The 16,058-nt window shown below is 40.8% G+C and overlaps 1 protein-coding gene across 1 annotated transcript in view; it reads left to right on the top strand.

The window, feature by feature from the left end:
• The window catches only part of LOC139732995 (uncharacterized), a 119,158-nt gene that overhangs the window by 36,903 nt on the left and 66,197 nt on the right, over positions 1-16,058 (top strand). The window contains exons 2-3 of the mRNA XM_071643834.1: positions 6,806-6,928; positions 14,515-14,589. Of these exons, the coding sequence (XP_071499935.1) occupies positions 6,806-6,928; positions 14,515-14,589 (198 nt within the window). The remainder of the gene's footprint in view (positions 1-6,805; positions 6,929-14,514; positions 14,590-16,058) is intronic.

The following is a 16,058-nucleotide window of genomic DNA, read 5'->3' as shown; positions in this document are numbered from 1 at the left end:
AGTAAGTATTTAAACAAAGATATGTTGTTGGTTTTTTTTTCAGTAGTATATGTTTTCCTTCTCTCTCTCTTCCTCTCTCTCCATGTTGTGCGTCAGTATCTGTTTTGATCAGCAAAGGTTTGCAGTGCTGCTCGAGGGAAATGTTTTGAATGAAACTTGGTGATTTTTTTTTCTTCTTTTGAGAGATGCTGGTATCTGTGTCAGGATTTGTTTATCATCCTATCTTTATCGGAGTGTAAAGCTAGATGGGGAAAGAGCAGAGTAATAATCATGAACTGGTGATTTGTGAGAAGGTAAACTCTGAAGGGGGTAAGGTTAGGGGTCAAGTCAACTTGACCAATCTCACCTGTGTTGTAGGAGGAAGGGGGACCGAAATCATCTGAAAACAAGTTGTAAAATGAACTGTCAGTGATCTGAAATTTATCTTTGTGCCATCGAAGATGACTACACAGTGTGACAACTGTGGAAAGCATGAGTGTTTCTTATCCAGGAAGCTTCAGGCTAAGTACAACTGTACTTACAGGTGTATGGCTTTTTGCACCTCCCCCCCCCCCCCCAGCACACATACATTTGTACACAAATATATGTTACAAACATACTGTTGAAAAGAATTACACTGTGAAACTCTTCTTATGTTTTTCTTCTGTAAGGAGGGAAAGATTTATGAACAAAATAGAAACAATGAATAGTGTAAAGGTTTATCCCATCTTTCTGCCATAAAATTTGTGAAAATTGTAATGACAGCAGTAGAACAATGTTGGTAAAAATTTGTAATTAAAAGAATTTCACAATTTTTTTAATGACTTTGAAAGAGAATTTCATGTTGCTTCTCCAGAGTGCATTGAGAATAATATTTGTCTACAAGTTGACAGAATTTGTAGTATTTGTGACATTATTTTGATGTATTTGTGTCATTCTTTTACAACTCTTGACAGCTCAAACTGTTGTAGAGTTCCAATGTAAGGAGTGCACATGGGATTAGCAAGAAAATAAAAAACCTGAAAATTTTTAAACTTTTGATCGAATTGTCTGATATTTGTCAAACTCTCTGTGAGATTTTTTTAACCAATCTTTTTGCATTCGCTTTATCTGTACATGTTTGGCAAGAGTACCATTCGCACATGAAACAAAAACCCAGCTTTAGAGCTTCAAAATGAATCTAAAATGTGAGTAAGGAATAGAAACAACCAATGTAAAAAATTTAATCAGGATAATCAATGTTTATTGTTAAATATACAAAATGTGAACAATGTTTATAGTTATACTAAAAGTGTTTCTAGACTAAACCGTCTACAGTTATGGTTTAGTGAGAAAAATGGTGATATCTCCTTATATTTAAGGTTCTGTTGCAAAATTTTTATATGGTAGGATGTTTTGTGATGCAACTGACCTACACTAGTACGCACATACATCAAATGTGATATCTCAAACATTTTTAAAATCTTTGCTCCCAATGGTAAACAGGACCTTTAAGCTGCTGTGTAGATTTTGCGCATACTAAAAGGAAAAGAGAGATATCGGGCAAGAAAGTAAACCTGTAACCTCAGACAAATTTCACCGTGAGAAGTCATCATGGCCTAATCGTCGATGCTCCTCATGCACACGATGATGGGACCCGAAGCCAAAGCCGATAAACGGGCATGATACGAGTGATAGTCTCTCCCGTCTCTTCCCCCACCCCAAAAAAAAAATCGCTCCTTATCGGCGCGGCGTCAGCAAGCTGGAGCAGATAGGAATGCCTGCCAGATTTTTTTTTTCCCCCCTCACATCGGCACGTCCCTGTCTTGCAGTCTGCTCCCATCCTGCGACCCACTTATCGGCTTTTAGCGAGGAGGCAGATGGAATTTTAAGTGTGTTTATTTTCCATACTTCCTTCTCATCCTCAGCATGATTGTATCTTCTCTGTATCGTATTAAAGCACCAGAATGCTTATACAAAGCAATCATATTTCAGAAGAAATTGTTTCAGTCTGATCGCAATTGTTTCCTTTTAATCTATTTCTTCATGTTTTCCAGATTACTTTAATGTGACAGAAATTGATTCAAATAAAAAAAAATACAAAAACTGCAAGTGTGGATTTTGAATCAGGGGACAATCAATGTGTTTGTAAGGGGATATTTTCCTTTTATAATCCAGTAAACATATCTCTGTTTACTATAAATGCTGACCAAAGTGTTGTATGAGCCAGTAAGGTGAAGAGCACAGCAAGATGAAAGCAATTCTCCTATTTATTTCATCTTACCATCTTGCGTTCAGGGAAACTTGACCCTAAAGAATAGATTTTGAGGGTTAAAAATCTGACCAGGAATCACCTTGAATCCATAAATGGATTATACGCTATAATTTGTGTTCCAAGCATGCATTATTTTGCTGTTATTAAAAAAAAGTGGGCACATAAAATAATGTGCGGAGAATCTCTTCTTTGTAGCTAAATCTCCAAAATAAAGTGTGAAAAACAAGACCAGGATTTAGGAGGAGAGAATGAGAGCTTTGATGAGTATAGCGACCAGGAATTGGCTAAATCTTCGTATAACTTTGTTCAGAAATTGCGTGTTGACCATGAGGAAAAGTGCAACTGCCCTCGTGGGGCCGTGGAAGGAGAGGCAGGAGGCGAGAGAAGACTTCCCAAATTGCCAAAGCTGGCATAATGAAGGAGCTGCTCAATCGCAAAATTGAATCAAGCAATTGTCTCAAACTAGAGCCTGATAAGCCTTGTAGAGACGCTGAAAGGGGAGATCACAGGCAAAGGGAGAAATAGCATGTCACCTTTTTGGTCAAGGATTCAAAACCCTGTGTGTGAGGAGAAGGAGGGGGGGGGGGGGGGGGGGTTAGGGGTAAGCAGAAGGAGTGATAGGCCTGGCAGCCATAACTGAGATTCTTAGTTGTTGCCATGGCAACTAACAAGCAGATGTATCCAATTCGGGGAGAGCGGGTGAAGCAAGCTTCAAGACTGTTGGGTTACACCCAGGGGAGGGCAGTGCAAGGAATGGCCTAGATAGAGGGCAGGAAACTGGAACCGATACTGGAGGGTAACAACCATGCCCCCATCGTCTTGGCTAAGATCCGAAAGGATGGAGGAGTCGGGAGAATTAAACTGAAACTTCCCATCAAAGCAACATCCAATCCCTGGCATCTCTTACCCCATTTATACTGGGAGCCAGCTCGCCTCGGGTCTGGACCCTGAAGTGAGCTATCTCCCAATATGAAAGGTCGAAAAATCGTTAGCCCGAGCTAAAATTAGCCTGCTCTTGGAAGGAGTTCAAGTCCGCGCCAGGCCCCAGCTAATGTCAGTATAAATGGTATCTCGATTTTAGCACAGGCTAAATTTAGTGAGCCATGAATGTATTGTAGGTAAAGCTAAGATATTGATGAACAGTTCTCATGCTAGCAGGAAACACAGTTTAGGGGAGGGGTGTGGTAAGGCTACCATGACAACTACTCTGATCTCAAATGCAATTCTGGTGGTCGAGAATGGCAGGATAAAACAACTTTAGTATTCCAAGCTAGAGTTATCTTGCCACTGAAGCGAGCTAAAGTCCTGTGCTGTACAAAAGGGGTACTAACTGGTTATCAGCCATCTACCTAAAAATCCTTCTACAGCTGTATGTAGGCCTATCATTTTCTTTCAGAAGAGCAGTTGCTGAAAATTGCATCACTACCATAAATCTGAAAACTGTAGCATCATTTTTTTTTTTTTGCTCTAGGCCAATCTGATTAACAGTTGTTTAAAATTTTGCAGAGTAGATTATTTCTACAATTTTTTCAATGTCTCCTGAAGAAATTCACACGATACTTGTGTGAGCTGTAGCAGGACGTATAAATGTGTGAAAATTCCACATGGCAAAGCATTTTGTAGTCATGGTGTATGGGTAAGTTCCCATGGTAACCTACCTGTAATCTTCATTGTCTACATAGCTCTAGGATATGACAGAGACCACAGGAAAATGGAAAAGATACGCTTGAATTGTGACAAATTTGATGCAGTCATTTAAAGGCATAATTTTCCATGTGCAGATGAAAAAACCCCTCAGCATTATTTCTTTAAAATAGTTCTAAAATGTGAGTTAGAGATAAAAACAATTAAGGTAAAAATTTGAACCAGTATACAAATGTGATCGATGTTAAGTATTGTTAAATGTACAAAATGTGAACAATAGTTCAAGACGTTTCGAGACTAAACCATACGCAGTAATGGTTTATTAAGAAAAATAGTGATATCTCCTTAAATTTTAGGCTTTATTGCGAAAATTTTATATGGTAGGATGTTTTGTGATACAACTGACTTACACATGTGCATCAAATGTGATATCTTGAACATTTTTAAAATCACTGCTCCCAAAGGTAAAGTGGACCTTTAATTATTACAGTAAAAAAAAAAAATGAACAAGAAAGTGGAAAGATATCTCGGCCTGATGATATTACAGGGCAGCTCAATCAAAAGTGCCATGATATTGTAAAGATGTAGAGATTGTTGTAATTTAGTTTTTTCACTTTGCCCTTACTGTAAACCTTTTGTGCGGTCTGCAATAAAGCAGTTCTTATGTCTATTAAATGCATAATGTATGGGAATTCCTAGCTGTAAAGTTCGCACAGAATTAGTAAGAACTGAATATAATGGACACTCTATTTATGATTGGTGAATTGATATTGGCAGAAATGTGTGGAAAATATAATTCTCAGTCTCAGCTCATAATTTCTGGTCCTTGTAGTGTTAGTATTGGAAAACAATATAGAAGTATCATTCAAATTTCATATATATTGTAGATATCTGTCATAGAAACACTTACTTACTTATACTTACTTACATTTTAATGATTATGTAAGAGTATTGATGCTTTTTTAAAGAACTTGTAAATATGTTACATTTTTATCATTTTAATGTACATTGCATGGCTCAATGTGTCCCTATGCCACACTGTGTGAGTGAGGACACATGCTCAGCTCGGTGTGTGTGTACTTCAGGAAGCCAGTTGTGTATCCAGTATTTGGTGTTCACCTTTAACCAAATGGAGGCGAGAGAATCCAATATGAGCCCTTGATGGGGATAAGCCATTTCTTAACCAGCTTGAAGGAGAATACCGCAAACCTCGAGTGACAGAGTCATATTTAATCTGGCCCTGTTTGCTGTAAAAGCACAGAAAAACGTGCACTTTCGGTCAAAGCAGCGTGGCTTGTTGATGCTTGCCATTCCCGAATCCTTCGGTTGCGCGTGCTGTCTCCCAGGCAAGGGACGGGATTCGGTTTGTAGAAGAAATCAAATGGATACATCCGAAAAGACAAATATGAGGAGAGAGAGAGAGGAGAGAGAGGCATGATGGGGTGGGAGGAGGAATAATGGATGATGCTCGATGTTTGTTCGTGGAGATGAGAAGATTGCGACTTGCAAATTTAACGAGGGGAAAAGCTCTGCCCCCGCCCTGATGGTATTATCAGAGGATAGAATGGAGAATGATGAGGAGGAGGAGGGTGGATACTGGCGGAGTGAAACTCACTAATCATTTTGTAAATGGGCAGCTTCTGCTCTTTCCCTGTAGCCATTGAGCTGGGAGGCTCGTGGCGTAAGACTGACATCGCCAGGGATGATAAAAGCAGAATTCCCCCGTAATTGAGCTCGAGCGAGAGTGACGATGGCGGCGATGCATCGCACGAGGCACGTGGGATGTAAAGTTATTTGGGGGAGAGGGAGAACACTGAATGAGTTTCCTTGTATGTTCTCCACTCAGCATCTGACATCTCTTCGTGGAGAGCATCAGACCTGCTTAAAAGCGGATGCACGCATCTTGGCGTTTTGCGTCACGGGGCAATTTGCCTCTTGTAATCCCACTCACGATATGCACCTAGGTCCAAAGATTACCCAGAATCAAACCCCCCATTTGACGGGATTATATGCTGGGGGGAAGAGAAATCTCGGTGTGTCTGCTGGCCTCATCAAGATGAAACTCACCATGATGAAGAGAGGAGACAACCAATGTCGTGTCTTCTACCTCTCTTCCTCCTCTGATGTGCATCTCAAGCTTTCTCACCATCTTTCTCGGAGAGATCGCATCAGTTACAAGTCGTGTGATGCACCACGCCGTACCCTGGCGTACCATCATACCCCAGGATACAGCGTTTTGTATCGCCACATCATGTTGTAAAATGTACAGTTACACATTTCTGTTATGACAGCCAAATTGTCGCACTTGGCGATTATGATCCCAATGCCAATTCAGCCCTGTTATGACTCTTTTCTAACCATAATTATGATAATTATATTTTCTTATTTTTATAAAAACATGTTATTACAATTTTGAATAGTGATTCAGAATGAGATGATATCAATCCAAGAACTTGTCCCATGATGACTTATTTAACATCTTCTTTGGACTAGTAATATATCGTGCAGTGCTGCTGTCTGTGGGTATGAGATACTGAAATCACTAGTATAGTGTGTGATGAGTGCTCTTGTTGTGATGCTGCTACATTGCTGAGCACATTGTTGCAACAAAATTTTCTTCTATGAAATTAAAAAAATCACAGCTTCCCATTTTTGGTAACCCAGAGTATGGCACTATTAAAACAAATGATAATGATAATTCAACGAAATAGCAGATCTCTATTTGGCACCCCAGCGTACCAAAGACCACATCACGTGTATACAAAAGCAACTTGGAAATGGAAACCATGACAACGCAAGATTAAAAAAACAAAAACAAATGTGAAACGTGAAATAACTGGTGTGTTTTACAATGTTAGAGTCTGCAGATATTTTGTACCCATAACCCTGTATGTATTCCTAATCGTTACTTTGTTTCTCCAATCACAGTTCCATCCCAGGGGTCTGTGCAATGATTACGACGATGACAGGACAGACTATGGCAGCGTCGCTGTCATCAATCTGGAATCAGCATTCATCGATCCACCCCCATGTCTATCTGTCTACGACAAGGTTGGTTCTATGTTTTCAAAACTTCCCTTAGTCACCATTCTAGTCTTCGTGTTCTTGATTGTTCAACTTTCTAGATCTGCGTGAACAATGTCTCCTAACATCGTGTCTGAAATCTGATGGTATTACACAAGAATCTTTAACAAGGAAATAAAAAAAACTATTCACCATGAATATGGTCCCATTATGTACTGAGAATAACTGTTAGAATTTCTGAAGAAATTGAATGGAAATCTATATGGGTAATTCCATTAAAAAGGGTCCCACTAGTTAAATGCCCCTTCTATTTGCTTCATATTGTCATTGCTTAAAAATTACATACCCTAAATCAATTTTACTTCTGAATACTCTTATTCAGGTAAGTATCTTCCTTTTCAAAGTAAAGTATAGAAATTGCTTCTTCAAAGTTCCACATGAATTTTGACCAAAAGTGCAAAATCACAATGTTTTTGGGCAAAATTGTGTGACATTTTACTGTAACACCAGTTAGACAGATTAACAGCTTGTTTGTGGATTAAACTGTATTTTAAGGGGTGAAAAATGATAAAAGACGAGCAAATTTTGAACAGTATAAATATAATTCATGCATCAATTGATACACATTTGCGCACGTAAATCCCAAGAAAGACGTTTCACGTGTAAGTTTTGGTGTCCCCATAATTGCTTACACGAGAAACCTTAAGTTATGAGTGTGGAATCCATATTAAGGACCAGTGTTGAATTGTTTGTTGTTATTTTGGTAGCAATCACATAGTTTAAAAGATTTCAAGAGAAAATTGGGGTAAAATAAATAAATTTGAAAAAAAAGACCAAATTATAATTTTCACACACATGGTTTTGGTGTCCCCCTAAATATTACGTCGGGGCACAGTGATAGCTAATTTTTTGTGTCTTATCACAACAATAATTGCTCCTCATTGGCATATTTTACAATGTAGCTGTGGTTTCTTTGTAACAGGTATCAAAAATTGACCACTCTATTAATTTGAAAAAAAAAAATGCAAAAATAATATTTGGTGTCCCCCTTACACGAGAAACATTGAAGAATCTTTTTCCTGGCCAAAAATAGGGGTTGTGTCATTTTTCAATAGTATAGTTAATTTCTTACTTCAAAATAATCACTTCTATTTAAACAAACATAGAACTAGTTTGAAATATGTGGTAAGATGCCAAAATGGATGGTCCCCTTTCCATGGTGAACCAGTTTTTCCCCATACACTGCAATTTGGTATGCTGACTTCCTTCAATTTCAGTTTAAAATGTTAGTTTTCAGTCAGTTTTCAAGGGACTTACTCAATATGAATGTTTTTTAAAGTTATGTTGAACAAAAATCTGATTTTCTGATTTTATTGGCAAAATGGGCATGTCACAAAGTGGGTCCCTATTCTATGGAATTACCCATATATAGTAGGGCCTATTGCCCCCCCCCCCCATCATAAAGAAGTTTCCAGTTTTATCATTCTAAGGAATAGTCTGTATTATACCTACCTCTACAATACCAGCATATGAAAGGAATCCAATTTGCAGCTTTTCAAAAGGGACATACAAACTTTAATAAGTGTATTTTACACATTAGACAAACTTTTTAATTTTTGTTTCTTCTGTTGTGAGCTCAGTCTTAAGGCTGCATCTCACCAACGGAGACGTCTCTGTGACGTCTCCAACTTATCAGTCGCAGCAGTCGCTGAGACTTCTCCAACATAAAAATGGCTTGTGCTCTCTCCAAGGAGACGTCTGTGAGACGAGTTATGGCAGGTGTCAAAAAATTTCAAATATGATGGAGCCGTTCAGGATCACCTGACTTGATCTAGGCAGGATGTCAGCACGCAGATGGGTCATGTGGTTTCTAAAGTAGGTCAAACAGCGTTAAATAGAGTCGCGGAGACGTCTCCGCGACCTCTCACCAGTTTTTCTGGTCTCCAGCAGGTCTCGGCGACGTCTCTGAGACGTCGCCGAGACATCGCGGAGACGTCTCAGCAGTCGCGTATATTATTAGTCTCCGCAACGTCTCCGCAACTGATGGAGACATCTCGGAGACGTCGCAGAGACTTCGCGAAAAATCGAACATGTTTAAATTTCTTGCGATTCCTCGGAGACTCTGTAATTTTCAGGAGGCGGAGTCGTCTCTGCAACTAGCAAAATCTGGAGTCGCGAACTAGTCACGAAATAGTTTCAAGCCCGGTGAGATACCCCCTTTAGTTTTGTTCTTCCACAGAGAAATTAACCTGTTGAGGATGGGCTGATTTTGCTAAAACGCGCATTTCCCATAGTCACCTGCCCGAGTATACTCGGGACTCGTCCTCAATGGGTTAAGGTGGTAGATTTTTTTTGTTTTTGTTTAACCCTATGCGTGTCACAAGAATTTCCTGTCCATAGGTTTGTGTGCAAAATTTGTGCACATTTCACTCATAACTGGCACAGAAAGGGTCAAAAGCTGAGTACATCTCTGTGTGGCTGTGTTTATTGTTTTTCTCATGTTTGAAACACATTTTGCAGTGGCCTTTCAGATCGCGTTTCTCAAGTTGTTGTGTTAATCATCTCTATCGTGAGTGGAGAGGGAGGCCTTGTCAATGCACAGCTCCATTGCGCAGTTTGACCCGCAGAATGGAGATGTGTAGTTTGCATGGATTGGCGTGGGTAGGTCTGAGCTGTGAATGTGTTTCAAAACAACTCTGCGTTTCTCATCTACACAGAAACACGTTTCTTGCTCAAGCAGGTTTGCGATGGCTCTTTTTCAGCATTTCAGAATAAGCATTTCTATAAGCCCCATAATCAAAACAGCTTTTCACTTGTCATCTGCCAAAATCTCCTCGGAAATTGTTGGAAACCTTAGTTACAATATACCAGAAGTGAGTTGATCAATGCACTGTATGACATCATAGCACTGTCCATTGGCAGGGTCCATAGAGTGTGAGACTGAGTGGAGTGGATGCAGGTGTGATACTAGAAACTGGAGTAATTATTTGTCGTCAAGTGCCTTGAGTACCATTAACATGGTTCAGGAGGCCATGTAATGGACAACGAGTTATCATTTCATCACAAGTGGGTCCTGGGATAATAACTGAAGATGATTTGGTGTCTGTACTTCCTAGCCATGGTATGCATGTGTGGGTAACTGCTACTACTCAAGTACTATCCCAGCAAAGTCATTTGTTCCGCAAAATAATAGAGCGTCATGGGGTAGATCAAGTAGGTTTTTGAAGCACAGCCAAATAGGCCATCATGCGTGCCTTTTCGAATAGGGATGTATCATCAGACACTGAATATAGGATGCAAAAAGAGAGAGAGAGAAAAAAAATTGTGGCAGTTGTAGAGAACCTGCAGTGAAAAGGGCCTGTGAAATAAAACAAGGGTTCAACGTGGGTGAATCTGGCGAGATTCTTAGAGCAGAGAGACGCGCTCAGAATTGTTTGGTAAGCAGGCTGCCGCGCCATTCCACACGGCTAGTCGTGAGGTCGGGCAGGCAGGAGCAATGGCAACCGTTGACCTCGCTACAGCCGGGTAAGAACGCTTTCCCTCCCAGCAAACCCCACCCCTTCGTTTTTCCCAGGGACTTGGTTACTGGTAGTATACAGTGGGATATAAACGACTGCTAGATGGTATAACGGACAGACAGACAGACAGACAGACAAACAGACAGAGATGGGACAGACAGACATCTCGATAGGAGTCTATCTAAATTGAATTAAGATCCCTGTAAAAGCATTTAAGTGAAGCTTCTGTTATTTTTTTTTTCTTTTAGAATACAGCAGCGTGTTGACCGCTGCCCAGAAGTGAGACTGGTGTCGGTAAGCTTTTGATGTGAAGTGTCGGCCATGGGGGTGGGGGGGGGGGGGGGGAGGGGGAGGGGGAGGGGGGAGAAAGGGGATGATATGATTCCAGATAGGAAAAGAGGTGATGAATTGGGTGTCTGTTAAAATCTTTTTGTAGCAACAGGGCAAACAGAGCTGCTTTTATCTGCCGCCGCTTTCCCCGCTTACATTTGCCCCACCCTACCACTCTATCCCTTTTTACTCCATTCTTGCTTGTGCACTCCAATGGATGAAACATTCATGTTGTAACTAGCTGGTATTCTTGCAGCCGAGGCAATACCGGGGCAGATGGGACGCCCCCTCGTATCAGGCCGGTGCAGGGCACTCGAAATTCGAAAGTAGCGTATTTATAGATAGGCCCGATGTGTTTCGGATCCAGGCGGGAATTCAAATATCGGAAGCGATTGGTACTGTCAACACAGAGATTGCGAAGAGCGATAATTTTCAGATAATGCAACATTCTGCCTGCGCCCCTGAAGGTCTCTGTTTAACTGCCTCTCCATTCCTCCTCTCCTCCCCCATCCCCCCCCCCCCCCCCCCGTCACATTGAAACGGGAGCATTCTTCGCCTCAATAATCCTCTCCCATCCAGAAGGATAATCCCAACATAATTGGTCTATTCATGAGGCAACATTGGTGAAAGGCAGCCCCCTCTTTTTAGTGTACGACTCTGGCTCTGGCGGCAGGAGAAAAGGAAAAGATAAATCAATTCTGCCTTGTAACTTAACGGCGTTTAAGCGCTTGTGTTGAATGAAGATGCAACAACGAAGCTAGGAACGTGAATGGAAAGAAAAAAGAGTAAACATGGCTGATATTGTAAATTCAAAGCCTTGAAGAATTTGCCTGCCTTTTTTTTTTGCCATTCTTTTTTTTTTTTCTTTTGCCATTCTTTTTTTTTTTCTTTAATCATCTTCAGTGGCCTTGAAGAGACGTTCGCATTGAAATTTTGGGAGGTGACTTCTGAACTTTCCGGCTAAAGCGGTGCGTCTATGAGCAATCTATTAGGTCGTCAATCGGTTCCCCATTTTATCAGCTCCTTTGGCAGACACCGGCACTTGTCACCGTGTCGAACGAGACAATGGACGGTGACATGCTCTGACAAATTGCGCAAAACGATAATTGGAAGCGATGCTTGTATCCTTTTCTGTTCACCTGTGAGTTGGTGGTTTTACCCCCGCACCTTTGAAGTTGCAGCTAAATGGAGTGATACGTACAAGTGATCTCTTTTTTTGTGTGTATACTGCTGCAGCACCGGAGAACAAAAAGGCTTCAAGTCACTGCTAATTCTTTGCAGTCTTTAACACCCTTCTGCTTGCCTTCCTAATGATCAAGCTTTTATAGTCCACTCATATTTCAGTCAGTTCTTCCTGGAGGGATCAATGACCTTGAAATGAGAAACACATTCTGGGAATGCAGCTTATACAGAAGTGTACCTGATTAGTGCGAGTTGCTAGGATTTGCACTAAAGTTGTGTGTCATCCATTATAATAACTCCTTTGTGAGTGATTGTCCCCAATTTATCAATTTGCATGAAAGCAATTTGATTTGATCTGAGTGAACAATATGGAACAGATTGTGACAATGTGTATATGTATACAGACCAACCATCTTTTCACAACATTCTCTACATTAATGGATCAAATATGTAACACATCTTCACTCGATCTTCACTCGCTATCCAGTGGAGTACATTAAAAAAAAAAAAAAAAAAAACAAGGATAGCACCCATCAGTGAATATATGACCCGCTACAACAAAATGGTCCTAAAGTCGCGCACGGTCGAAGCCGTGAAAATCGAGTTTGAAGTCAGAGCATCAAAATTGGTCAAAACTTACGATTTTCTGAATTTGATATATTATTAAAGTCTGACATGTCTTCTGTCATCTGTCGAAATTTTGAAGCAAAATGATGAAAGGAAATACCAACAAATAGTTTCTGGGCCATGTTTTTTTGGCGTTTCAACGAAGCAGAAACTGGTTCGAACATTTGGATTGAGCGCCACAGATAGGCTCCGCCCCTAACAATGACCAGAGTGATCTCATTGGTCAGTTTGCTGCTTGCTGCTAACCAAAGCGTGAAGCTCGCACACTGCCCAGTCAGCTGGTGCGTGGTGGCGGGGTGCGCTATGCCCAGCTGCTTCTCCTGGCATCCTCGTCACTGATTGGTCGGTGAGGAGACCGCCGACGCTGTGTTTGAATGAGCATTTCGCGGGTCGCTAGGGCTTACCTTCTATTGTCCGGAGGTGAATACTGACTTGTGTGTCCCTTGATTGTGATTGCATCGCAAGGAGAACTTAAAGGGCGCTTTTCTCGAAACAGTGATTTCCCAGACGTCTTGACATGCTCTCTTTCAAACATCGATATCTCTGCAGCCGATTATTTTTATAAGATGTGTTATATATCAATTTAAGGCAGAAAGATTAGGGAATTGTGCCATGCAATTTTCATATAATCGACCTCGCCCGACTTTAGGATCATTTTGTTGTAGCGGGTCACATATGTGCATCAAAGCATTATGCTCATGTGGCATGTAACAGTCGACTCAAGTCGAGGTTCGTCTGTTATGTGTGTACTTACGCTGTATGCAAAGATCAACGATAAAAGTTGTACATGAATTCGTTTAGGGGATTCTCAAATTCACTTGAACCGGACCAGCCTTCTTACTTCATGGTATCCCTATGCTACCGGGTTATTTAAAGGGAAGGGGAGTTAAAAAAAAGGCACCTTGGCGGACACTTGTCACAGTCTAGCGGGTTTCCATGCTACATTATGCCCAAACCTCTTTCCAGGGCCTTCACACTGCTATTGGCACTCTCAGTCCTATTGAGCGAAGAGAGTAAAAGCAGAGCACCTTGGCGCGATAGCCTTTTGAGATCCGCACATGTGATCATTATTCATGAGCAGAGAGAAAGCTCTAACTAGCGCATCACTCCTACTAAAAAATTTACTCAGTCACTTTAAACCAGAGGAATTGTCATATTCGCCTGTCGGCCATAGGTGCAAAACATATCATTTGTGTATACATTTAACTTCTCTCATTTGGTTATGTGAAAATAAGTCTGATATTGATCGATAAAGTGAAATGAAGGATAGAGTCATGTATTGGTGTTTCACGTGTAGAATGTTGTATCAATTTTAGTGAATAGATACTGTAAAATGAGGAACGTTCGCGTGCATTTTAATTTCGCAAATTTCGCGAGCGCCAAGATTCGCGAAATTAAAATGCACGCGAAAGTTCTTGTCTACACTATGTGCATTGAATGCCAGTGGCAGGTCGCGAAAATTTCATGCCGCAAGAAAGGCCGTCGGCTTCAATTCGCGAAAAATTCATGCCGCGAATATATCATGTTTTACAGTAGATGATGTGTGTGTTTGAACATGTAAAGCAGTATAACCTACAGATATAGCATACTTTCAGAAAGCATGTTATCACACAGAGTAGACAGAAGAACTCAAGTCTTTACTGTCATCTTCATCAACTACTGACTTCTTACACTATCCTTGTGTTCATGCTGTCTAAGATTTCTATCAGTTGTCACCCTACAAATTTATTTGTAAGATGGCAACTGCTGATCTAACTTTTATCACACATGATGGAAGAAATGTGATTCAAACCTGTCATCTACTGAATCCCACTGGAAATTTTTTTCTGCCATCAGCAGTTGCAATCTTACAAATACACTTGTACAGATGGAGACAACTGACAGAAATCATTCATAGCACATCTTGACCCCTCTGCTTTAATAATCTCTTGCTTTGATCTTTGCGTTTCTTGGCAGGCAAAGAGAGCGATGAACCGGGGTGCTACCGCCGTCATCTTCATCGTGTCTGACAACCCCGCGGCTGTGACAGAGGTAAGAATCGCTAAAGATGGCCGAGCTTTAGAAGGCAGCCAATGACAAGACATGTATTCAGGTCACATGTCCATGCACTGATTTCCGTAAAACGTGCTCTAGCTGGAGTTGTTGTTGCGCAGTGCACTCGCGAGTCAGCAGTGGGGCACACAGTGGACTGCAATGCGCAAGTTGAACGCAAGAAATTTGTAGCGATATGTCATAGGGCAGTGTTTTTTATTGTGAAGGTGGCTGCAGCTGGGTGCCATAGGTCCGTAATGGTATTATTTTGTCCATACACTTCTTGGTGCACATGGTGTGAAAGTTTTGCATCCGTGTGTAATAAGTAGATATTGAAGAAATAGTCAAATAAAAACACTGTATTTAAGAAGCCAAACATTTGGACTGACATTTTCACTCAAAGACCTTTATCAAAAATACTCCACAAAATGTTGGTCCGAATTTTTGGCTCCTGCAGTTTTTTTATTTGACTCTTTCTTTGATATGTTTGTCTATATGAATACATACATCTATTGGTTTTTTTTTTTTTCGTTTGTAGTCATATTAGAGCCTTATAACATCTTGCATAGGGAGGCCATTGTATCGGAGGGAGATGTAAATTCACATGGTGAATGCATTTATGCCACTTGTACTGCAGACAGCGTGATTATAGTTGCAGACATTTTCCCGTAAGTGCAGAGTTTACATTAAATATGTATAAGATTATGGTCTTATTTCCACCATTCTTTCACCATTAACATCAGTTTTTAACCTCTCGCCCCAAATAAACTCTGGCAGTGGTGCAGTATGATCACACTGTGTACAGTAGAAGTCTTGTGTGATGTAGCCACAGCCGTTCTGTCTCCAAATGCAGGCAGACTCTGTGTCAGGGAGACTCCTGACATCTTTGAAATTCACATTTCCTTCCAATTTCCACTCATTTTCTCGTTTTGCTGGCGCTGCCTTAACCCGCCGTGGCACACATTCGATATATAACAGGGTTCCCCCCTGCCTGCCCGCACACAATGTGCAAGTTGTTGTGGAGAGGAATTTCTTCCGGTAACCGCTGAAAATTCCTCAAGGCGAGAAAGGTCAAAGGCAGGGGTTAATACGCTGGTAATGACCACTGTTGCCAATTTGAGGAGTACATTTGTGCGTGCTTGCTGGCTAACAGTTTTCCATATTAAAGTTAGGGTGCACATATAGTAACTGGTAATGGTATGTGTTCTAGCATTTCAATAGTCCTGTCACCTGTAATTCGGGGTGCCCTATCTGATTGTTTCCATTTGTTCCAACCTTTAAATCTACTTGCCAAATGAACTAGTACACAAGGTACGTTTGAAAGATGATTGTTTCTCAGAAAGAGTTGAAAACTTGCCCATGTTGTTAATTTATGCTGTTCTCTATAAATTAATATCGTACTCATTAGTGGAAAAATGAGCAAAGAGAATGGGATTCCATTATGCTCAAAAAGGAGTCTGTCCTTGTTG

The sequence above is a fragment of the Diadema antillarum genome, unplaced genomic scaffold (genome assembly GCF_040938485.1).
Source record: "Diadema antillarum isolate AM-2024a unplaced genomic scaffold, OU_Dant_1.0 seq00000459_RagTag, whole genome shotgun sequence".
In the NCBI taxonomy this organism is placed as follows: domain Eukaryota; kingdom Metazoa; phylum Echinodermata; class Echinoidea; order Diadematoida; family Diadematidae; genus Diadema; species Diadema antillarum.
Note: the sequence above shows the minus strand (reverse complement) of the source record. Positions and strands in the feature narration are given on the sequence as shown.